Source organism: Dysidea avara, chromosome 9, assembly GCF_963678975.1.
Source record: "Dysidea avara chromosome 9, odDysAvar1.4, whole genome shotgun sequence".
Lineage (NCBI taxonomy): Eukaryota > Metazoa > Porifera > Demospongiae > Dictyoceratida > Dysideidae > Dysidea > Dysidea avara.
Genome location: NC_089280.1, coordinates 33306079 through 33332001, shown reverse-complemented (window position 1 = coordinate 33332001; position 25923 = coordinate 33306079). Strand labels below are relative to the sequence as shown.

Here is a 25923-nt window from a genome sequence, read left to right as displayed (position 1 = left end):
TGTCAATGAGAATGATGGTGGTCTGTCCACACGAGACTAATTTATCTGCATGCATGTATAGCTAGCCAACTAGTTAGATATGCTAGCCTGACCTGAGGTATACAGTCTTTTGGCAATGACTCTAAAATTACCAGTATATATATATATATATCTAATTAAAAACAGCCAAGCTGTAAAAAAAGGTGCGGCCCCCAAAAGGCCAATGTGAAAAAAGATGTGAAATCCAAGGTGGCGGCCAAGAAATGGCTGTGATGGTAGGTTAATGGTAAAAATTTTAATAACGACAATTCAGGTGAATTTGATGCCAAGACCAAGTGGCACAAAATTCACTGTACAATGCAAAACAAAAACCTTCATTGCATATCTACGATATTAAAACTACTTTGCCAGTTCATGTAAAATTAAAGCCACTAAAAAATTTCAGTTTAGTACATCTAAAACAAAAAGTACACTACAGTTGGTTAACATGGCTCCACTTGTAGTTATTGTTTAGCCTTGGTATAGCGATTATCAACAGGTATGGACTCATAGTGATGATCCACTGAGCTCTCCTGGACACCAGTGACTGAGTATGCTGGATTCTTCTCCATATTAACATCACCAGATTTGTCCATTAGCTCATATGCTGACTCCTTAGCTGTTTGAGGTGCTGAATCCCTAAACATCACAAATTCTAAGTGAAATAATCTCTTATTACATCACTCACTGTTTTGATGTTTGAAGTCGCATATTTTTTTTGTTTAACTGAACAATCCATATCACCAATCCCACAATACAGGCTATAGCCACTACCAATAAAACTGCAACAACAGCAATTCCAAATATGTGACCACCACATTCACAATTGCAGGAATTGTCAAGATGATTGTTGTCTAAAAAGTAGAAAACGTTAATCAGCAATGTAGGACAGTTAGAAACAAGCAATGCATTACTGGCCAACATACCAACTGAAGTTAGCTGTGACAAAGCACTTGATGCATATCGTGGATTCTGTGTAGAAAAGAGTATAATATCAGTCATATACATTAAAATTGCATAGATAAGCCAATTGAAACTTCATTATTATATTTAAAAATTTTTATATACATAAACTTGCTTACGTACCAAATCAACATGTCTGGCAGCATAGGCCCTTATGAATATAAAGTACGAAACACTTTCACTGAGAGGAGCATTGTAATAGGTTTTTCTATTCCATGTGGTTGCATTTCCATTCCCCAATACTACAGTTTTCTCCCACTGGTCTTCAATTGTATTATCCATTACAACTGCAACATACATGGTGTGGCCAATTGATTCAGTATAATTGACAAGATCACTGTCTGGTATTGAAGAAGGTATCGCGTTTCCATCTGTGGTCACAACAACAACCCAGTGGCTAGAACCATAACAAGCAACACAGGATTACATTGTGGTTAAAAATATTACATGGTATGGTAAAACTGTATACCAGGGATCATGAAGGTTGCACTTCCTAACATAATAATTGACCAGAAACTAGCCTACAATAATGCGTTTATGATGCCTTGGCAGTATTGGCAAGGCAAGCTTATAAGTACCTTCAGGCTTCAGCATGACCCACAACACTTTCAATAGGTTGATACAAATATTAAAATGGAACCTTCTACTGACTGACTAAATAACTGATGCCTTCAAAATAACTGCTAAGGCTATGTACAGGTATATCTAAACCAAAACAGCAAAGCTGTAAAAAATGAGTGCGGCCCCCAAAAAGGCCAATGTGAAAAAAAATGTAAAATCCAAGGTGGCAGACAAGAAATGGCTGTGATGGTAGGTTAATGGCAAAAATTTTAATTACGACAATTCAGGTGAATTTGTGTTGCCTCCTCCACTAGGATTCGGTACCAAATTCAACCTGAATTGTCGTAATTAAATTTTTTTCCATTAACCTACCATCACAGCCATTTCTTGGCCGCCACCTTGGATTTCACATCTTTTTTCACATTGGCCTTTTTGGGGACCGCACTCTTTTTTTTTACAGCTTTGCTGTTTTGGTTTAGATATCACTTCTTTTTGTATCGCAAGCCACAAAACTGGCCATATAGCTTTGATGCTTCCTTTCAACTTGTTTTTTTTCTTTACTGCAGGAATTGTGGAACAAAGGAAGTAATTGTGTGTATAGCTTTTGTCTGAGGAAATATTTGTATATTTAACATTGAAAGATGATTATCACATATATACTGTTGTTAATAAGGTGACTTCTTACATAACTGAACAGTAGTTGAAACTCTCATTGTTTGTAGCTGAACTCTTTTCAGGGTGATTTGTTTCTAGCTGAACTCTCTACAGGATGATTTGTTTCTAGCTGAACACTCTACAGGGTGATTTGTTTGCAGCTGAACTCTCTACATGGTGATTTCTTTGTAGCTGAACTCTCTACAAGGTGACTTGTTCTAGCTGAACTCTCTACAGGGTGGCTGAATTCTCTACAGGGTGATTTGTTTGCAACTGAACTTTCTGCAAGATTATTTGATTCTAGCTGATCTCTCTATAGTGTAACTTGATTGTAACTGAACTCTCTACAGGATGGTTTCTTTGTAGCTGACCTCTCTACTACACAGTAACTTGTTTCTAGCTGGTTTCTCTACAGGGTGGCTTGTTTTTAGCTGATCTCTGGATGACTTGTTTCTAGCTGATCTCTCTACACGGTGACTTGTTTCTAGCTGAACTTTCTATAGGGTTATCTGTTTGTAACTGAACTCTCTACAGGATGGTTTCTTTGTAGCTGCTCTCTCTATGGGGTGACTTGTTTCTAGCTTATCTCTCTACAGGGTGAACTTGTTTCTGGATGAACTCTCTACAGATAATTTGTTTGCAGCTGAACTCTCTACATGGTGGTTTCTTTGTAGCTGAACTCTCTACAAGGTGATTTCTTTCTCTACAGGGTGATCTGTTCGTAGCTGAACTTTCTACAGGGTGATTTGTTTGCAGCTGAACTCTTTATAAGATGGTTTCTTTATAGCTGAACTCTGTACAAGGTAACTTCTTCTAGCTGATCTCTCTACAGGGTGACTGTTTGTAGCTGAACTATCTGCAGGGTAATTTGTTAATAGTTGGACTCTCTACAAAGTGATCATTCTAGCTGATCTCTCTACAGGATGATCTGTTCATAGCTGAACTCTCTACAGGGTGATTTGTTTGAAGCTGAACTCTCTACATGGTGGTTTCTTTGTAACTAAGGTGATGTCTTGTAGCTGATCTCTCTATTTGAATGACTAATTATTTATAGCTTATCTCTCCATAGAATTATAACTTTCTCTATAGAGTTATAACATGTTTGTATAGCTGAACTCTTTACAGAATGGTTTTTTTGATTGGACTCTAAACTCTCCAGACGGTGACTTGTTTATACTACAGAGTGACTTGAACTCTCTACAGAGTGACTTACTTGTAGCTGAACATTGCATAAAGTAACTTGTTTGTAGCTAATCTAGATGAACTCTCTACTACTGGGTAGCTTTTTTTTGTAGCTGCACCCACTACGCAGTGACTTGTTTATAGCTGAATTCTCTACAGAGTGACTTGTTGTAGCTGAACTCTCTACAAGGTGACTTGTTTATAGCTGAAGTTTCTTCAGTGTGGCTTATAGTGTTCTAAATTTCTACAGCAACATATTTGTAGCTGAACTTTCTACAGGGTGACTTCCTTATAGCTGAATTGTCTATAAGATTAACTGTTTGTAGCTGAACTCCCTACAGAATAACTTGCAATGTAATATAATTCTATAATGGAGTAAGTTATAAACGTAGTTGAATGCTCTATTAGGGTGACTGTTCTATTAGAGTATCTCGATCTCGCATATGCTACACGTAGTTGGCTTTGGAATTATAACTCAGTGGTTTGTAATCCGATTCTTCTGTACTACTGCAAGGACTTTCTGTGATAATTATTCCAGCTACACACCGATTTTCAGCTGACTGCTCTAAGCGGTTTGCCTGGCAGGCGTGAAAACTAATAGTTTTTTTATTCATAAAAATCGATCGTGTAATTGTGACACAGGTTGGGTTTTTGTCACATTTCGATGGCCTTTAAATGGATTCCTTTCAAACCACAAAAAGGCACTCCTACGATAGTTACTCCATTTACATAGCAATTTTCAGCTCATTTCTTCAAGCGTTTTACCCTGACAGACCTTCTAACTTATTTTACGTAAATAATCGGTCATAACTCCGTGAATGTTCATTGGATTTCTACCACACTTGGTACTGCGATTCGCCTTAATGAGCCCTTTAAGTGTACCAAAGTTTAGCCCGATTGGAGCACGCGTTCGTGTTTATGGCGGGCTTTGCAAAGTGTGTGAAAAGAAGTAGAAGAAAAGTTGAATATTTACGATAATTGTTAGAATTTGACAGATTAATCAAGACACACGGTAGTGTGTCGTGCGGCCCAAGAAGCCGGCGCGCAACCACGAAAGTATATTGACAGGAAGAAAGAAAACGCAAACCTCCGTAGCTCTGTGTTGCCTTGATGAAACACGACGAATTTTGCTGTGTACATTCCCTCCAACTTCAGTACTCCACATTCCAAATTTGAGCGAAATCGCTTCAGGCATTCCTGAGATATGAGACTTCAAAAATTGGCTTAGTTTCTTCGTTTTTTCTTCTTATTTTTCTTCCTCTTTTCGCACACTTACAAAAACTGCTATAAAACTCGAACGCGTTATCCGATTGCTTTGAAATTTGGCACACAGAAGGGGGGTATAAAGGCGCATCTCGGTTCCAACGTTGGCTGGAATACCATAAACAGGCAAAGAGTTATGAGCGATTATGCACGAAAAATAACACCAATATGTTGTCACGCCTACAGGGTAAACCGCGTATGGGAAGAAGCTGAAAATCGGTGGGTGAATAGGTTAACTATTGAACCTCAAACCTTTTGTGGTTTGAAAGAAATCGAGCTAAAAACCAGGAAGATACAACAACAAAACCAACAGTGTGTAACAATTACGCAACCGAGATTAGCTAATAAAAAAAGAATACTTGCCACACCTACCAGATAAACCGCTTGGGGTAATGCTTTGAAATTCACTGTACAGATGGAGTAATCGTCTTAGAAAGGCTCTTCAATGGTGTAGAAGAATCAGACTTAAAGCCACGGAGTTATAACACGAAATCCAACTTGGTGTAGCAAGTGAGAGATCGAGATACTCTAATAGAGCAGTCATCCTAATAGAGCAGTCACCCTGAACAGAATTCAAGAGATCGGTTAGAAATAAGTAACCTGTATAGAGATCAGCTACAAACAAATCACCCTGTAGAGAGTTCAGCTACAAACAATTCACCCTGTTCAGACATCAGTTAGAAGAAGTTTTCTTGTAGAGAGTTCAGTTACAAACAAATCACCCTGTTGAAAGATCGGATAGAAGATGTCACCTTGTAGATAGTTCAGTTACAAAGAAACCACCATGTAGAGAGTTCAGCTACAAACAAATCACCCTGTAGAAAGATCAGCTATAGAAGAAATCACCTTGTAGAGAGTTAAGCTACAAAGAAACAATCATGTAGAGAGTTCGGTTACAAACAAATCGTCCTGTAGAGAAATCAGCTAGAAGAAATTACCTTGTAGAGAGTTCAGCTACAAAGAAACCATCATGTAGAGAGTTCAGCTGCAAACAAATCACCTGTAGAGAGTTAAGCTACAAACAAATCTCCCTGTAGAGAGATCAGCTAGAAGAAGTCACCTTGCAGGGAGTTCAGTTACAAAGAAACCACCAGGTAGAGAGTTCAGCTGCAAGCAAATCACCTGTAGAGAGTTCAGCTAGAAACAATTCACCCTGTAAAGAGATCAGCTAGAAGAAGTTACCTTGTAGAGAGTTCAGCTACAAAGAAAACATCATGTAGAGAATTCAGCCGCAAACAAATCACGTGTAGAGAGTTCAGGTACAAACAAATCTCCCTGTAGAGAGATCAGCTAGAAGAAGTATCCTTGTAGAGAGTTCTGCTACAAACAAATCACCCTGTAGAAAGATCAGCTAGAAGAAATCATCTTGTAGAGAGTTCAGCTTCAAAGAAACAATCATGTGAGAGTTCAGCTACAAACAAATTGTCCTGTAGAGAGATCAGCTAGAAGAAGTTACCTTGTAGAGAGTTCAGCTACAAAGAAACCATCATGTAGAGAGTTCAGCTACAAACAAATCACCCTGTAGAAAGATCAGCTATAGAAGAAATCACCTTTTAGAGAGTTCAGCTACAAAGAAACCATGATGTAGAGAGTTCAGCTACAAACAAATCACCCTGTAGAAAGATCAGCTATAGAAGAAATCACCTTGTAGAGAGTTCAGCTACAAAGAAACAATCATGTAGAGAGTTCGGCTACAAACAAATCGTCCTGTAGAGAGATCAGCTAGAAGAAATTACCTTGTAGAGAGTTCAGCTACAAAGAAACCATCATGTAGAGAGTTCAGCTGCAAACAAATCACCTGTAGAGAGTTAAGCTACAAACAAATCTCCCTGTAGAGAGATCAGCTAGAAGAAATCACCTTGCAGGGAGTTCAGTTACAAAGAAACCACCAGGTAGAGAGTTCAGCTGCAAACAAATCACCTGTAGAGAGTTCAGCTAGAAACAAGTCACCCTGTAGAGAGATCAGCTAGAAACAAGTCACCTTGTAGAGAGTTCAGCTAGAAGAAGTCACATTGTAGAGAGTTCAGCTACAAAGAAACTACCATGTAGAGAGTTCAGCTGCAAACAAATCACCCTGTAGAGAACTCAGCTACAAACAAATCGCCCTGTAGAAAGATTAGCTAGAAGAAGTTACCTTATGGGGAGTTCAGTTACGAACAAATCACCCTCTAGAGAGTTCAGCTACAAACAAATCATCCTGTAGAGAGTTCAGTTACAAAGAAACCACCATGTAGAGAGTTCAGCTGCAAAAAAATCAATCACTCTGTAGAGAGTTCAGCTAGAAGAATTCACCTTGTAGAGAGTTCAGCTGCAAATAAATCACCCTGTAGAGAATTCAGTTACAAACAAATCACCCTGTAGAAAGATCAGCTAGAAGAAGTTACCTTGTAGAGAGTTCAGCTACAAAGAAACCACCATGTAGAGAGTTCAGCTGCAACCAAATCACCTGTAGAGAGTCCAGCTAGAAAAAGTCACCCTGTAGAGAGATCAGCTAAAAACAAGTCACCCTGTAGATAGTTCAGCTAGAAGAAGTCACATTGTAGAGAGTTCAGCTACAAAGAAACTACCATGTAGAGAATTCAGCTGCAAACAAACACCCTGTAGAGAACTCAGCTACAAACAGATCGCCCTGTAGAAAGATCAGCTAGAAGAAGTTACCTTGTAGGGATTTCAGCTACAAACAAATCACCCTGTACAGAGTTCAGCTACAAACAAATCACCCTGTAGAGAGATCAGCTAGAAGAAATTACCTTGTAGATAGTTCAGCTACAAACAAATCACCCTGTAGAAAGATCAGTTAGAAGAAGTTACCTTGGAGAGAGTTCAGCTACAAAGAAACCATTTGTAAAGAGCTCAGCTGCAAACAAATCACCTGTACAGAATTCAGCTACGAACAAATCACCCTGTAGAAAGATAAGCTATAAGAAGTTACCTTGTAGATAGTTCAGCTACAAACAAATCTCCTTGTAGAGAGATCAGCTAGAAGAAATTACCTTGTAGAGAGTTCAGCTACAAAGAAGCCACCATGTAGAGAGTTCAGCTGCAAAGAAATCACCCTGTAGATAATTCTGCCAGAAACAAATTGCCCTGTAGAAAAATCAGTTAGAAGAAGTTACCTTTTAGAGAGTTCAGCCACAAAGAAACCATTCTGTATAGAACTCAGTTGCAAACAAATCACTTGTACAGAATTCAGCTACAAACACATCACCCTGTAGAGAGATCAGCTAGAAGAAGTTACCTTGTAGATCGTTCAGCTACAAACAATTCACCCTGTAGAGAGAGCATTTAGAAGAAGTCACCTTGTAGAGTGTTCAGTTACAAAGAAACCACCATGGAGATTTCTGTAATCAATATTATGTATTACATATATAATTTGTACATTTACTGATAAAATATTTAAAGTACATCTGCTTCATCTTTTCTTCTTCCTGTAGTAAAGAAAAAAAATATAGGTTAAAAAAGTCCCAAAGCTGGCCATAGGCCGGCTTTGGAGTATACAAATACAAAAAGAAATGAAATCTAATCCAAAACAGCCAAGCTGTAAAAAAAAGAGTGTGGCTCTCAAAAAGACTATGGTGAAAAACGATGTGAAATCCAAAGTGGCGGCCAAGATATGGCTGTGATGGTAGGTTAATGGTAAAAATTTTAATAATGACAATTCAGGTAAATTTTGTGAAGGGGCACAAAAATTCACCTGAATTGTCGTTATTAAAATTTTTACCATTAACCTACCATCACAGCTATTTCTTGGCCACCACCTTGGATTTCACATCTTTTTTCACCATAGCCTTTCTGAAGGCCGCACACTTTTTTTTACAGCTTGGCTGTTTTGGATTAGATTATAAGTATCTCCAGTTATTATGAAACTATCGAAATTTCAGCACTTGGCCATTACCAACCAGCCTCCATTGGAAACTACCCGAACTTCATCAAATTTTCCAACCCTACCATAACTATCCCCAAATCTACTGTAAGGAAATGTTTAGATGATGCTGCCTACCAAAGTATTCTAGCCTCTGAGAGGATATTTTTGGCTAGGAATAATAAATAGTGGCTGGATGTGACTAGTATTAGTTAATTTATATAGCTTCTTTTTATTTTATTTTTATATTCACACCCTTGCCATGCCCACGCAGGTTCTTCCGTAGGACCATACACGTGGTCGCATGTGACCGAGGACTATCACACTTTCTGTAAGTTATGTAATTTCATCACTTCATAATTGATGGTTTTCTCTCTTCCAAGAAAAAAACCTCAAACTTTGGCTGCTCGTATCTCAGAAATGGCTGGAGCGGTTTTCTTCAAATTTGAAATGTGGACTCCCCTAACTAGCTGGCACTTCTGTAGCAGCTTTGGTTTCAATCGGATAAGGAATCATGGAGCTACAAAGGTGTGAAAACCGCATTTACTTTCTTCCTGTTAATATACTCATGGTGTGGCGCGCCAGCTTCTTGGGCCGCACGACACACTACCGTGTGTCTTGATAAGGACTTGGTTTTCACTGTCAGTTGTTGATTCAGCTGAACAGATATGTTTTGACATATCACAGTACATACAACGAATGCATCATGGTGTTGTGACCCATACATTTTTGCTGACAGCACAAAGTGTCAATTTGCAGTAGTACTAAATGGTTTCCCTGTGCTGACTATTACATTTAGAATGGAAAGTGTCTGACTGTGTATTCTGTACTGACTGGATTGACTGTAAAGACACTTCTTATACTTTTCTTTGTTTGTAATGCTGTATAATGGGCTGAACATATTACAGAGTGTAAAATTCATTTGGTGGGGGTGCGTGTGGAGACACAAATGAATGTTATGATAAATATGTCTGTTGCCATTCTGTTATTATTATTATTATTATTTAATGGGCTTGTAGATGCCAAGGCAAGCTAACTTGCCAGGCTAGGCCACAGGCCTTTGAAGGTGCCCATATCTAGATTGCTTCCAAAAATTATCCAAGCACAGCTTGAAGGTTGCAACTGTTGGTGCTGAAATGATAAAGTCAGGTAAGGAGTTCCATAGATTGACTATTCTATTTGTAAAAAGTTCTGCCTAACAAGTAATCTTGATCTTTCTTTAAAAAGCTTAAGAGAGTGGCCCCTGGTGGTAGCAGTATTTAAAGTAAAAAATGTAGATGGGTCCAAGTCATAATGTCGTTTAAGTATCTTATATGTTTCAATCATATCACCCCTTTGACGTCTGCAATACAGAGAATAGAGGTCCAGAATTTCAAGACGGCTTTCATAAGTCAAGTGGGCTAATCCGCGAAGGTGTTTAGTTGCACGTCTCTGAACCTTTTCAAGGGTGTCGATGTCTCTGGCCAAGTACGGACTCCAAGATTGCACACAATATTCCAAATGCGGTCGAACATACATCTTATACAGAAATATAAACATATCAGTAGAGTCAATTCTAAAAGATCGCCTAATAAGCCCAAGAACCTGTGTAGCCTTGACTGCAGCTTTTTGGCAGTGTAGAGATGGCTTGAGATCACTTGTGCACCACACTCCAAGGTCCTTCTCCTCGTTCACTAGTTCTAGGTCAGTAGATACATTTGTAGTGCCATCGTACATGGTGTATGATGCAGGAAGAGAGTTACCAATCTGCATTACTTTGCATTTGGCTGCGTTAAATCTAAGCAACCAAACACTTGACCATTGCATTAACTTGTTGATATCATGTTGTAGTTTAAGGCTGTCATGAAAAGATTTAATGACCGAGTATATCTTGGTGTCATCTGCAAACATCTTCAAATTACTCTCAATGAGGTCAGGCACATCGTTGACATACAGTATAAATAATAAGGGACCCAAGACTGAACCTTGAGGTACTCCACTCTGAACATTAACCCCTGAGACCCATTAACCACTACTCTCTGAAAACGATTTGTGAGAAAATTGGATAACCACAGGGACAAGTTTCCATGCACACTGTATGCTTCAAGTTTAGAAATCAATCTACGATGTGGTACAGAGTCAAATGCCTTACTGTAATCCAGGTATACCACATCAACCCCATAACCCTGGTCCACCGCACTTGTCCAGTCTTCAAAGGTTTCCAACAAATTAGTTAAACATGACTTGTTGCACACAAAACCATGTTGCTGATGGTTAAGATGTTATTTTCTAAAAGAAAGTCAAATAACTCTGTACGAATAATAGATTCTAAAATTTTAACCACAGTAGATGTCAGAATGATTGGTCTGTAGTTGGTAGCCTTAAACTTATAACCTTTCTTATATACTGGTATTACGTGGGCTTTCTTCCATTCGCAAGGGAGATCTCCACTAGTCAAGGACTGATGGAATAGCATGGTTAAAGGAGTGCAAAGTGTATGGGCACACGCCTTGAGAACATAAGAATGGATGCTATCTGGACCAGGAGCCTTATTATCTTTCAGAGTACTCAATTTCTTCAATACAATAGACTCAGATATGTTGACATCACATATAGATTCTTCATATCTAAAAGGAGGCGCTGGAATATACGATAGATCTTCTTGAGTAAAAGTTGACTCAAAATATCTGTTGAGAACATCTGTAATTTCCTCATCACTGGTAGTGTTATTTTTATGCAGTAGCTATGTGCTGGTTCACCAGATGTACATTTATATGTACCAGTACTTAATGCACATTATAACTGGGGCTATTATGTCAATACTATCAGAGTTAGAGAAAAGAGATATATGTATGCCATTACACTTGTACTACATGTGGTCTAAACAAGTAATAGAGGTATTGAAAAAATTATATATCATGTACACTGTAAAAATATTCCACTGTTAGGAAGCAAGGACTACTTACCCCTTTAGTTTCATAGCATTAATGAATGTGTCACTTTCATTCTTGAGATCAAAGGAGCCACCCAGGCTATATACATTTGCAATGTAGCAAGTTGGTGACTTTTCCCAGACTACATCTGAATTTAAGTCATGCATACTAATCACGTGAGTGTTAATCTATTTCACAACCAATTTTTGGCCTTAATGTTACCGTAGGCGGAGAAAATTACGCGTGGGAAAAGTTTTGCGAATTGCATTCTACTTTGTATACCGGCGTAAAAGTTTCGCGATGCTGATTTTGCATGCTAATTTCTTACTGTACAAGCATGTAGAAGCCAACCGGCGTAAAAGTTTCGCGATAGCTACTGCAATCGCGAAACTTTTCCCATGCGTCACTTTTCTCGCCTACGGTATATCAGCATTGAAACCGGGTCGGGTCATCCGGGTCACATTTTCTCCGGGTCATCTGGGTCTGACCCAGTTTACAAATTATCAGGGTCTGACCCGGATTGGATCACGTGAGAAACAAAATTGATCGTTTGACGACGTGGAACCTATAAACGCTAGTCGCGTAGCTCTTTCGTGAGCCACTCCCACTTATCGCGTTGCAAAAATACGCTCAGCCACGCTCATTTATTAGTAAGTGCAGTCTGTAGCATGAAACTGTGTCCGTTGCTGTCTGCAAGCTTACGTGGAGCCACACCCACTAATTGATTATTGTATGAGTTGTATATAGTCTAGGTCTAGTCTTGCAGCAGGATAAATACTTTTGTGAGCCACACCCATTTTAATATATTGGGAAATTGCAATACTAAGTATGTACGAAGCCACACCCAATTGCTGTCTGTAAACTCACAGTAGCTACGTGGAACCAACCCCACTGACTGATTTTAAATTATAAACTTACCTGCTTAGTCCAGCGCCTAAGCCAAATATTCGTTCACTTTTTAATAAAAGTACCATTTTTTTACAGAGTATATGGAGCATGCACTAAGTGTGTTAAGGAGGGGAGGCACGTAAAAAGCCCTCAGGAACACCCCTTTTTGCGCCCTGACAAGAAAACTATTTGTTTCTATTAAAAACCAATTATGTTTCTATCAAGTTAACTGCTGGGCCTAGTATCATAGTAGTACAAAGCATACAGTTGGAACATAATAGCCTATTAGTAATCTATAAAAAAATAAATAGTTTTCTCACCTAGGCAGTAAACAAAATCACTAAAATTTCCATTTGCAGGGATTCTGTTAAAGTTTTGGACCTTCAATGTTGATGATTGTGTAGTACTATGTACAAGGATCATCCTGATGTATATCATTTCTTTATTAAAGTGGTATAACAAAAGTTATTTAATACTAAAGTAACACGTGGATATCTCAACAGAAAATCATGAACTACAGCAGTTCAATTATCAAGCACAGAGCTTGAACAAGAGGTCCCTTGTCCTTATACTGGGCACCATATGGAAGGTAATTAAATGTCTAGTTTAATGAAGGCAGTTGCAAGTTGTTTCAACATCTTGTACAAGTTACAGCATTTTCAATTCAGTGTGATATAGCATAAGCAAGAAAAACACAAGGATGTGTCATAAGTACTTCTTAGTGCTCAAAATCTCACTTCATTGGAACCCAGCTCCTTTATGCTTATTTTGAGCATTATCACAGCACTAAGAAATATACCTTAATACTCATCTGTGTGCTTTTCTTGCTTATGCTATATTACACTGAATTGAAAGCGCTGTAACTTGAGAACAAGGTGTTGAAACAACTTGCAACTGCCTGCATTAAACTAGAAATTTAATTGTGACCGGATTTCATATAACAAGGCTTCCACACACACAAAATCAAACTTATGTTTTTGCCAGAAATGGATTGCTGGTCTAACACACTACCATATTCCACACTGTACTTCCTTCAGGACTGGTAAATCTGGTTTCTGTAGCAGCTTTCTTCCGACCCTGTCAAGCCACAAGAGGGGGAAAGGTGCTATTAAATGGCCATGACTTTGTGATAATGGTGTGTGGTGAGCTGGGACCTCACAGAGAGCTCGTCAATAGTGTTCTCACTCAATTTGGAGAGATGTGAGGGCCATGGAAAGCCATGGAGGGCCCAAACTTGGCCTCTGGATTCCATTCATCTTCTTACTTCATTTTACAACCCCTATATTGAGCCCACCCACCACCCCCACCCTCCCACCCTATTGCTACCCCCACCCTCCCACCCTATTGCTACCACCTGTGATATTATTACTCGCTCGAAAAAAGCTGCCCAAAACAGGGCAAATTTTGGGCATCAGAAATTTATACACCCACTCAGTGATAGCTAGTAAATAGATGAACAATTGGTGCAAGTTTTGTTTGCACAGCTGTAGGCACTGGGAAGTTATTACACAATGATTACTTAAAATCGCCATATCTCCTAACAAAGTTTTGTGCGTCGAAGCCTTGTTTTGTCAAATTCAGTCACAATTACCTTTCATATAGTGCCCAGTATAAGGACAAAGGACCTTTTGTTCAAGCTTTGTGCTTGATAATTGAACTGCTCTAGTTCATGGTTTTCTGTTGAGATATCCACCTGTGACTTTAGTATTAAATAACTTTTGTTATACCCCTTTAATAAAGAAACGATATACATCAGGATAATCCTTGTACATAGTACTACACAATCGTCAGCACTGAAGGTCCAAAATTTTAACAGAATCCCTGCAAATGGAAATTTTAGTGATTTTGTTTACTGCCTAGGTGAGTAAGCTATTTGTTTTTTATAGATTACTAATAGGCTATTATGTTCCAGCTGTACGCTTTGTACTGCTATGATACTAGGCCCAGCAGTTAACTTGACAGAAACATGATTGATTTTTAATAGTAACAAATACTTTTCTTGTCAGAGTGCAAAAAGGGGTGTTCCTGAGGACTTTTTATGTGCCTCCCCTCCTTAACACACTTAGTGCACGCTACATATACTTTGTAAAAAAATTGGTGCTTTTATCAAAAAGTGAACGATTATGTCAATTTAAGGGCTTATGTACTGTACTAACTTAGTTATCACATAACTACTCGTTTACTCAACACAATTTGAACGCTCAAAACGTAGTTTCGTTTGCTCGAGAATACCCAAAACATAGTTCTTATCGCGCATCTCGGCTTAATTTAATCCAGGTCAATCTGGGTCACATCCGGGTCTGACTCGGATTGCTATCTGGGTCAGTGGGTCATCCGGGTCAGTAGTAGTGACCCGGTTTCAACGCTGGTCTATATAATTGCTGCCTGGTTGTAGCCCTGGCTTGGATTAGGCCATGAAAACCACTCAGAGGCATTTTGTTGTTCTCACTATCCTATGAGTTGAAAAATGTTGGGATAAGGTGAGAACTAGTGCTACAGCAAGTGTTTCCACACAGTTTTGAATACAGACCCACACCCACATTACTGATACAACGAAGCTGCCACTTTACATGAAAATACAAGAAAGCTTACCTTTAGTAAGTATGCCATAATCAATACAATAGTACTGATTAAAACATTAAACTTGCATAACTGAAATTTTGTGTGATATCTCTAGGATTTGTCCATTCAACATTGCCAAACATAGTCAGAACGTACCAGCTACTGACCCACAATCAAATCTTTCACGCATTAATTTTATATATAATATATTCAATAGTTGCACTCGTATTGGCTTGGGTGATTGATCGCCAGGTGCAAACTGGAAGTGCTACATATTAGGTTTACGTAACATGGGACATTAATTTGGGCTTTTGCCTGACATGTATGCCCTCAGCCCTTGGGCCTAAGAATCTTGGGCTGTTGGACATACATATCAGGTAATGCTGTTATATACAACTATTCTATATAATTATGTATCACTGACAATTTATGAAACTGGAGTTATGTGTTTACATGTCATACAACAATAATTATAAAGTTAACATATGTGTTGCTTTAAATCTAGTAGCATATGTGATGAGTAATCCTCATCACATATCGAGTCTTTTTATATAGATCTTGGATACCAAGCAATGCCATTCCACCAACCCAAAACAAAGGCTAATCATACCTGGACATTGCCACTTCATACAATCAACCATCTCCATAGTTTGTAGCTAGTATATAGTGACTCTCTAGTAGCAATCTTTACACAATCCGGACAAAATCTTGTGTTCACTAACAGGAACTTACTTTAATATCCTCGCACTGTGATATATCCCGTCTACTCCGACAATATCATTGCTATCACACTTGTCCTCAGTTCTGCCTTGGACTTGTATGATAACAGTGACATCACTCTCATAGACAGGATACATATACTGTACTAGTATATTAACAAAAATTGTTGATTTAAAGAGATCCAAACAATAAAATGTAATGAAACAAGAGATGAATGGTGGTATATACAGCAAAGCCCTTCTTATTATCACTCAGATCCCTACTTCATTTTAAATCAACAAAATAATTTTAATATACTAGTTTGGTGCATGAAGCTAACACTTGTAAGTGTTCTATTAGGGTGTTAGAGTATCTCAAGTCGGCATTTCACCTACCAGGTGCCATATCACGATTTCATATTTTCACTGAGCTAGCATTATGAGTACAACTAGACTAATAAGGGTGTGGTCATTGTACATGTGATCAAGTAAACATGATTACTAAGAAGTGTGATCTCCATGCTTGATCATTATTAATCAACCAAGATTATCAATGGGCATTGTCTTGAGCCTATTGTGAAGTTACAGATATTTACTGAGTGTAAGCATTTTAAGTAAGTTTGTGGCATCTGTTGTGCTGCTCAAGGGAAGTGCTGATAGGGAAGACTAATGCCTCAATATGATTTCATCGCATGAAGAAGACGATGACCAGCCTGATTGAAGATAAAAGGAAAGACAATGGCACGCACTCGTTGGAGCCCTAAAAGGTACATGCCAATTGTGAGTTTGTTATTGTGGCATAAAATAATGGCCGTGCACTGCTTCTTTTGGCCTCCAGCCTTGTAGCTATGGTCAGGCAGGAAGACTGGTTAGTATACAAAAATTTGAGTTTCAGTGATTTTTCAATGTATATATCCAGCCACCTGTAAATGTTTTCTTTTTTGGTGATTTTTGTCATGTAAGATGCCTCTAGAATGATGTTTAAAGGCGGAATCATAGGTGGCACATCACTTTTGGGGGAATCATACTTAAACAGTATTACCGTACTGTTTGATATGGTTGAATATAAGGGAACATTCTGAATAAAGGTATTGCAAGAGAGGCTTGCTATTAAGCATTAATGCATCAAATATTCACTCTCTTGCTCTGTTTTTTATCTGCTTCCCTTATTTTGGATATGGAATTTAACAGAACTTGTTTACTTTGAGTGATAATTATTCCTTGGTGTATAGCAGGTGTTAGCTATGGAATAGTACTTATTTGTATAGTGATATCTTAAGTGAGAGCACACACAGTTTTACGTTTCCAATTGCAACAGTCAGAAATGAGGTGATGCATGTAATCCAGGTGCTACTTGCCATAAGTGCAACCAACCATGCAAGCCCTAGCATAATTATAACCACACTTTGCACCTCATGTTAAATGGACCTGGAGATGTATTCATTACTTATGACTGAATGCACAACATCTACTAGGGTACAGGTATATATTAAGCACCTCCTTTTTGGGCCAATGTGATATTTTTCTGCTATCACAATTTGCATCAAAACTATTGTAGCAGTTTGCTGCTAGCCACCATGTATAAAAAATTCTATACAAGGTACCCTGTACATACCTGATTGGTTCATCATAGAAATATGGCAACACAAATCTGATGTTAACAGCATAACTTGTTTCGTTGATTCTGAATGATTCAACTGCACTGGCCAATAGTTTAGTAAAGTCTGCAACTGTATATCAATAACTATTTAATCACAGTTGTTGAGCATATACATATGCAAACTAACCTTCAATTATTAAACTAGTAGATATATACACAGTATCAGATACCTCATTATTATATACTCCACAAGAATATTGTCCACTGTGTTGGTCAGGATCCAACTGTGTTATAACTAGCTGAGATGTGGTGGAGTTCACCACTTTTACTTGTACAATATTTTCATTGATTAAGTTGTTGTCCTTAAACCAAACAAATGTTAAACTGTTGGGTGAATCATCATCATTTATGGCAGAACAGTTGAAAGTAAACGGTTGTCCAGCAATAGCATAATACACTGAATCAAATGGTTCTACTACTGGAGGGCCTATGCATAGTGATGCATAAATAACTAAATACAAACAGACAATGTAAATGCTGGCTTGATAACAAATAAAAGATCATGAAAGTTATATATCACAGATTTTGCACAACTCTTACACAAGTGTAATAATAATAATGCATGTGGTCTCACCAAACGCAACAACTTTTGCTCTCTCTGACTCTGCTACATAACTTGTCCCATTCACATATACACCATAACTAGCAGTACAGTAATACTCATCCTCATCATTTTGTGTAAGTGATGGTATAGTTAGTGTAGGTGTGTTGACACCATTAAATCTGTCACCAGTTATCACTCCATTACTTCTCCTCCACTGATATGTAATGGGACCACTAGCTGTTGCCTCACATGATAAAGTGACTGTTGTACCCTCATATACAGTTGTTAAATTGTTGGGATGTTTTGTGATTGAGGCAATCACTACAAAACAATGTAAACATTGCAAAGCAACTTAACAATTATTTTTTACATTTAAACCAACTGAGTGATATACAACAAGGTACCTAAATGTAAACACTACTTTTACCAGTAGAATCTACTATGTGTCCTTCAATGGAATTTTTGTCTACATTAATACGAAGGTTAAGGAAAGGTGACAGTGATATGACAATATTAAATGTTTCATTGAATTCAACTATGTTATCTTTATATACTGGTATATTTGACGATTTAGCAATATCTCCAGGATTAAATGTTACAACAGAAGCTCTAGAATTAAAATCAGAGCTACCTATAACACAATCAGATGAAGATGCAGCAATAATAGAAATACACAACATTACTTGCAGACACTGGTGACTGTTCTAATGGAGTAACAGTGACATTAAATGGTCTACTGGATGTTCCTCCAACTAATTCCAATGTTACCAGTACAAATCCTGTATCTTCTGAACCAGTGTATTGTGTTTGTGTGAACTGCACTGTTATATCTGTGATAACATTTATGTAAATAATTACTTTGCAAATGTTTCAGCTTACCAGTAGAATCCAGTATTATTCCAGTTGCACTAGTAACAGAGCCAGCTACTATTCCAGGACCAAGTGATGATGGTACATTTAAGTTCATACTAAACACCTCATCTCCCTCAACAATATTATCACTCTTCACTGGTACTCTCACTGTAGTGGTAGTGGCATTAGCAGGAATTTTAGCAGTGAGACGAGTAGAACGGAAGTCGTTTTCTTCTGAAAGTTATTTAATTATTACTTTTGCATAACGCATAGACATATTAACTAAAGTAAACAAAGCTAATTGTAAACAAATGATTTATTGCATGAAAACTAAACCAATAACAACAACAATGACTTTATTCTTTAAAGATAGGATGATACAAGCCATAATTAGTTTTTGTGATAGCTTTCTATATCTGTGTATAACTGTAGACAGAATTGTTAATTGTTTCAAAAATGGCTTTATCTAATTAGCTAATAATACTTATAAGTATCTACTGACCTGTTGCATTTATTCCACGTAGACTGACATATATTTTAATATTTCTACCATAACTTCCTCCCGATATCACAATACTGACTAACACTTCACCAGATGATTCTGATCCACTAAAGCGTGTTGATGAAAACTGAATACGAAGAACTAATTGAAAGAAAGTAAGTTTATATCAATCTCAAAAATGCCAAGTATTCTATAACTATCAGAAATGAAATGCTTAATTGCATTAATGGTGTGAAATCAAGGTGTTGTTCAAGACAAATAAAATTTATTATACATTATACGGAAAATGATGCTGCTGCTACTGACAATAAAATCTAATCCAAAACAGCCAAGCTGTAAAAAAGAGTGCTGCCCTCAAAAAGGCTATGGTGGCTGTGATGGTAGGTTAATGGTAAAAAAAATTAATAATGACAATTCAGGTGAATTTTGTGCCAAGATGGCCTCACCTTTTTTTATAGCTTTGCTGTTTTTGATTAGTTATCACTTCTATTTGTATTTGTGTACCCATCTGTTTTTTTTTTTTACCACAGGAAGTAGAAAAGAACTTAAAGATTGTAATACTTCAACTATTTTTGATTTTCTTAGTAATTATATAAATTTTATACATATATTTATTACGTGCCAATTATTCCCCTCAGGATATTTTTTTGCAACTGATCTCTCTGTGGGTGACTTGAAATGTAGCTGAACCATCTACAGGATGGTTTCTTTGTAGCTGAACTCTACATGGTGACTTGTTTCTAGCTCATCTCACTATAAAGTGTTTGTTTTTTGCTGAACTCTCTGCAAGGTAATTTGATTATAGTCGAGCTTTCTACAGGCTTCTTTCTAGCTAATCTCTATAGGGTAACTTCTTTGTAGCTGAACTCTCTACAGAGTGGGTTCTTTGGAGCTGAACTCTCTACAAGGTGACTTTTTCTAGCTGATCTCTCTGCAGGGTGAGTTTTATCTAGCTGAACTCTCTACAGGGTGATGTGTTTGTAGCTGAACTCTCAACAGGGTGATTTGTTTGCAACTGAACTCTGTATGGTGATTTGTTTGTAGCTGAACTCTCTACAGGATGGTTTCTTTGTAGCTGAACTTTCTACAAGGTTACTTGTTTCTCTCTACAAGGTGACGTCTTCTAGCTGATCTCTCTGCAGCATGACTTGTATCTAGCTGAACCTTCTACAGGGTGATCTGTTTGCCACTGAACTCTCTACAGGGTGATTTATTTGTAACTGAAGTCTCTACTTGGTGACTTTTTCTAGCTGATCTCTCTATAGGGTGATTTGCTTGTAGCTGATCTCTCTACAGAGTAGCTTGAACTCTCTACAGGGTGATTTGCTTGTAGCTGAATTCCCTACATTGTGTATAGTTTCAAGCTGATCTCTGTACAAGGTGTTTTGTTTGCAGTTGAATTTAATAAATGAACTCTGCAGGATGATTTGTTTATAACTGAACTCTCTACAAGCTGACTTCTTCTAGCTGATCTTTCTACAAGGTGACTTGTTTCTAGCTGATCTCTCTACTGGGTGACTTGTTTCAAGTTGATATCTCTACAGAGTAAACTGTTTGTGACTGGAATCTCTGCAGGATGTTTTTTTGTGGCCGAACTCTCTACAAAGTGACTTTCTCGCTGATTCCTCTACAGGGTCACTTGTTTCTAGCTGATCTCTCTACTGGGTCACTTGTTTCGAGCTGAACTCTTTCTAGGGAGATCTTTCATAGCTGAATTCTCTACAGGGTGATCTTTTCATAGCTGAACTATCTATTTGGAGCTGAGCTCTCTACAAGGTGACTTGTTTCTAGCTTATCCCTCTATAAGGTGACTTGTTTCTAGCTGAACTCTGTACAGGATGGTTCCTTTGTTGCTGAACTCTCTACAGGGTGGTTTATTTGTAGCTGAACTCTATACAAGATGATTTGTTTGTAGTCAAGATCCCTGCTCGGTGATTTGTTTGTAGCTGAACTCTCTACAGGGTGATTTATTTGTAGCTGAACCCTCTGCAGGGTGTGATTTGTTAATAACTGAACTCTTTAAAGGGTAGTTCCTTTGTGTCTAAACTCTCTACAAGGTGACTTCTTCTAGCTGATCTCTCTACAGGGTAACTTGTTTGCAGCTTGTTTCCTCTCCAGGATGATCTGTTCATAGTCTAGTTCTCCACAGGGTAGTTTTCTGTAGCTGAACTCTCTATAAAGTGACTTCTTCTAGCTGATTTCTCAACAGCATGACTTGTTTCTACTTGAACTCTCTACATGGTGATCTGTTTGTAGCTATGCTCTGTACAGGGTGAAGTAGTGCGAGCTTTGATGTTTAAACACTTCGACAAAAGCATGTTCACTCTTCTGTGATTATCTTAACATTGTGTGATGATTTCAGTATGACACACGTATAACCCAATCCCACAATGACTCCGCCTATATGCCCATATAAAACACACATTTTTCTAAGTCAGTTAGAGTCCACGCCCTCGGATCTTCATAGATTTTACAACCTCACTTCGCTCAGTTTTTAAAATCCATGAAGATCCTTGTGCTAGGTCTCTAACCTACACTTTTACAATTTTTTTGAAGTGATTGTATCCTTTTTTGTGACTTGGCTGTTTTTGTGCAAATAGTATTTAACTTACTATCATTATTCAGAATGGTAACTACTGCTTGACCCTGACCAGTGACCTTATCAGGTAATGAAGTGGCTATCATTAATGTGAATGTTTCATTTCTTTCCAGTACATTATCATTTTTTATTGGAACATCAAATCAGTTGATGATGGGTTACTGAGAACTAGTACAGGTTGTGCTGGTCCATCATCTTCATTAACACTGTATGTTGACTGGTTGAAGGTGACTGTGATATCTGCATGATTATAATGCTACAAAAAAACTAATCAACACAGATATCTTACCATCATTATCTGTTATAGTAACTGTGGCCTGATTGGGGTTACCAATAGTAACATGAACAGGTTAAGTGTTTGAAAAATTAAGTTGAAATTGTTCATTGCTTTCCAACATATTATCACCAGTTATAGGAACAATAAATGTAACACTGGTCACTCTAGCAGGAAATATGACAGTGTATGGTCCAGAATCATAATCAATACCTCCTCCTGTGTATTAATTGGACATTGCACATGTAGTATGCAATATTCATACCAGTTGTTGTAACATCTGTGGCTTGGACATTTACTATGATTGATGTCGATGATGGGTTGCTGAGAATGAGATCTACTACTACATTTCTTTGTCTTTTACCATTTCTCTCATTAACACTGTATGTTGCCATACCAAACCTTACACTGACAACTATTAATATAAAATATGTTTGAAGTATAATGTATGTTATTTTCCTACACTCACCATCATGGTCCAGTATAGTTACAGTAACATTATTACTACTAGTAACACCATTGGGTAGTGATGATGGATCAATAATAAGATTAAATGTTTCTGACATTTCACGAATATCATCATCAGTTACTGTAATACTAAATGTAACATCATTCTCTCTGGCAGGAATTGTAACAGTGTATGGTCCAGAATTGTAGTCACTACCTACAAATTAATACTACAACTGACTCTACAATGAATGTAAATCACTCACCACTAGCAGTAACACTTTTACTATTTACTATTAATGTGATGTCAATTGATGATGGATTACTGTGATGTAGTGTAATGTAAACATTTCCATCACTTTCATTAACACTGTATGTTGATGGAGAGAAAGTCACAGTAGATACTGGGAACAAAAATGATGAATTAACAATTTAGCTATAGAACTGTTAGTGACTTACTAGTGGTGTCTATTATAGTCACATAAGCCTGATCATGATCACCATGTTTAGCAGATACTCCTTCCGGTAGCAAACCATTTGTAATCATTATTGTAAATGATTCATTTCCTTCCAATATATTATCATCTTGTACTGGAATATCAAATTGAACACTGGTCACTCCAGCAGGAAATGTAATATTGTAGGGTCCAACTCCATAATCAATACCTACTTATTAACAATCAATTATACATTTTTGTTAAATAATTTACATACTCACCAGTAGCTGATCCATTAGTGGTGGACACTTGTACAGTAATATTAGTTGATGATGGGTTACTGAGAACTAGTACAGGTTGTGCTGATCCATCATCTTCATTAACACTGTATGTTGACTGGGCAAATGCAATATCAATGTCTGTTAAATATCAAGTTGATTTATACATTAGCACATAATAGCAAGAGTAAGAACTCACAATCGTCATCCTCTATAATCACTGCAGCTTTTCTGGGATCACTTACAGTAACACGATCAGGTAGTGAGTTAAAAATGATGCTAAGTTGAAATTGTTCATCACTTTCCAATATGTTGTCATCAATTATATGAACATTAAAGGATGCTTTTGTCATTCCAGCTGGAAAAGTGATGTTATATGACCCACTATTATAATCATCACCACCTGTATTATACCATAATATGATATTACCCAAAACAATATGTCTATACCAATTGCAGTATCATCACTTGTTTGAACTAGTATAGTGATATCAGTTGATGATGGATTACTGAGAATGAGATTAAATTGTTGCTTTATTTTCCTTCTCTCGAAAACTCTGTATATAGACCGTCTAAATCTTACATTCACAGCTATATACATACATTAAATAAAGCACAGTCTACAACAATTATTCTATAAGTTCACCCCACTCACCATCATGGTCCAGTATAGTTACAGTAACATTATTACTACTAGTAACACCATTGGGTAGTGATGATGGATCAATAATAAGATTAAATGTTTCTGACATTTCACGAATGTCATCATCAGTTATTGTAACACTGAATGTAACATCATTCTCTCTGGCAGGAATTGTAACAGTGTATGGTTCATAAATGTAGTCACTACCTACACATCAATAGTACAACTGACTCTACAATGAATGTACCTGTAATTACTCACCACTAGCAGCAACACTATTACTATTCACTATTAATGTGATGTCAATTGATGATGGATTACTGTGATGTAGTGTAATGTCAACATTTCCATCACTTTCATTAACACTGTATGTTGATGGAGAGAAAGTCACAGTAGATACTGGGAACAAAAATGATGAATTAACAATTTAGCTATAAAACTGTTAGTGACTTACTAGTGGTGTCTACAATAGTCACATAAGCCTGATCATGATCACCATGTTTAGCAGATACTCCTTCCGGTAGCAAACCATTTGTAATCATTATTGTAAATGATTCATTTCCTTCCAATATATTATCATCTTGTACTGGAATATCAAATTGAACACTGGTCACTCTCGCAGGAAATGTAATATTGTAGGGTCCAACTTCATAATCAATACCTGCTTATTAACAACCAATTATACATTTTTGTTAAATAATTTACATACTCACCAGTAGCTGATCCATTAGTAGTGGACACTTGCACAGTAATATCAGTTGATGATGGGTTACTGAGAACTAGTACAGGTTGTGCTTGTCCAGAATCTTCATTAACACTGTATGCTGACTGACTGAACACAACTGTGGAAGCTTGAAAAAAGAAAACATTTACTTGTAAACAACTTTTCACATGTTGCACATTACACACTCAACATGGCCTGGTGTGCACTTGCAATGCAGCACTGTGTGTATGCACTCAGTTTCCTGATAATAAAGAAATTTACAGTAAACATAATCCACACAAAAACAGCCAAGCTGTGAAAAAATGGTGCAGCCTTAAAAAGCCTGGGTGAAAAAAGTCATGAAATCAAAGGTGGCGGCAAAGAAATGGCTGCAATGTTAATGCTAATAAATGTTAACAAAGCACACAGCCATTATTAAAATTTTTTAGCATTAATATCATAGCAGCCATTTCTTGGCCACCACCTTTGATTTCACAACTTTTTTCACCCAGGCTTAAGGCTGCACACAGCTTGGTTGTTTTTGTGTGGATTTCACTCCTTTTTGTATTTTATAAGGTCACAAAACCAGCCTATGGCTGACTTTAAGGTTTGTTTTACTCACATTTCTTCTTTTCTATGTAGATACAATGTTGATTATTGAAGACAGACTTATAAATGTATTTCATTGCATGATTTAATTCAATATTATTGTAATACTCTAATAGAGTGCATATTTTTTGAGGATTTCTAATAGAACATACATTGAATGTTCTAAAACAATCTAGTACTTCTATTGGTAGATCTATGAAATTAAATTGATTATTCTTTGTTACTTCTAATTACTGATATTGCTGTCAATAAAATATCATTATTCTTTATTTATTGAACAGGTCTTTAGAACAAGGAACTTTCTGGTAGCAGAGGATGGTTAAGGATGAGTGAAGGTCAGGAAAAAGGTCAAGAAGAAGAAGCTTCTTTACTGCCAGAGAATGGCCTTTCTGATGGAGGATTTCAGACCACACAGCTTGAACAAACAGTAAGTGACTTAAAGAGGGAAAAGGCAACAGCAAAGACAGGGTTTACAAAGGTTAGAAGGTGTTTATTGACAGTAATTCAGAGAGAGGATACAGACAGTGTAGAAATAAAAGGTATTTGTGAGGAGTTAGATGTAGCTTTAGGATGTGCTATGAATGTTATGGAGAGGTTATATGATAGGTACAAGTTAGACAAAGATAGTAAGAGTGCAGACAAGCTTAGTGATGAAATAGAAAAGATTGAAATAGAATTATAGCAATGCGCAGAATCGAGCGCAGGAAGTCTTGGATTCACTAAGCACACCAAGGAGGTATGACTAGTTCCTAAATAGATTACAACAACAAAAAGAAGATAGACAACAGCCAAATAGAAAGGAACCTGGGCTA

The 25923-nt window shown here is 37.3% G+C and overlaps 2 protein-coding genes across 2 annotated transcripts; both read right to left on the bottom strand.

Annotated features, from left to right (window-relative positions):
• Nucleotides 1–1053: 1053 nt before the first annotated feature.
• LOC136267686 (uncharacterized) lies at nucleotides 1054–22289 on the bottom strand. Its single transcript, XM_066062834.1, has 12 exons — nucleotides 22260–22289; nucleotides 22208–22213; nucleotides 22010–22037; nucleotides 21883–21960; nucleotides 19122–19262; nucleotides 18647–18853; nucleotides 18536–18597; nucleotides 18195–18471; nucleotides 17798–18088; nucleotides 17351–17650; nucleotides 17179–17293; nucleotides 1054–1378 (listed from the first exon to the last, which is right to left on the bottom strand). Exons 1-12 carry the CDS (start codon nucleotides 22287–22289, stop codon nucleotides 1069–1071), a joined length of 1845 nt encoding a protein of 614 aa, XP_065918906.1. The 3' UTR covers nucleotides 1054–1068.
• A 410-nt stretch (nucleotides 22290–22699) lies between these two features.
• Nucleotides 22700–24715, bottom strand: LOC136267685 (extracellular matrix protein 3-like). The gene is made up of 10 exons (XM_066062833.1): nucleotides 24709–24715; nucleotides 24513–24650; nucleotides 24254–24460; nucleotides 24061–24198; nucleotides 23812–24006; nucleotides 23607–23747; nucleotides 23356–23559; nucleotides 23160–23297; nucleotides 22901–23107; nucleotides 22700–22845 (listed from the first exon to the last, which is right to left on the bottom strand). The coding sequence occupies exons 1-10, from the start codon at nucleotides 24713–24715 to the stop codon at nucleotides 22700–22702; spliced, it is 1521 nt and encodes a 506-aa protein (XP_065918905.1).
• Between the last annotated feature and the right edge of the window lie 1208 nt (nucleotides 24716–25923).

What these genes read in the sequence shown, in the direction of transcription:
- LOC136267686 (XM_066062834.1), bottom strand. Translation starts at nt 22,289, where the DNA reads ATGTCCAAGCCACAGATGTTACAACAACTG. An exon ending in ACGTGGAATAAATGCAACAG is followed by an intron (nt 18,854 to 19,121) that starts GTCAGTAGATAC and finishes AATAACTTTCAG; the next exon opens with AAGAAAACGACTTCCGTTCT. An exon ending in AGCAAAAGTTGTTGCGTTTG is followed by an intron (nt 17,651 to 17,797) that starts GTGAGACCACAT and finishes CACTATGCATAG; the next exon opens with GCCCTCCAGTAGTAGAACCA.
- LOC136267685 (XM_066062833.1), bottom strand. An exon ending in TACTAATGGATCAGCTACTG is followed by an intron (nt 24,461 to 24,512) that starts GTGAGTATGTAA and finishes GTTAATAAGCAG; the next exon opens with GTATTGATTATGAAGTTGGA. An exon ending in GACTATAATAGACACCACTA is followed by an intron (nt 22,846 to 22,900) that starts GTAAGTCACTAA and finishes TTTTGTTCCCAG; the next exon opens with TATCTACTGTGACTTTCTCT.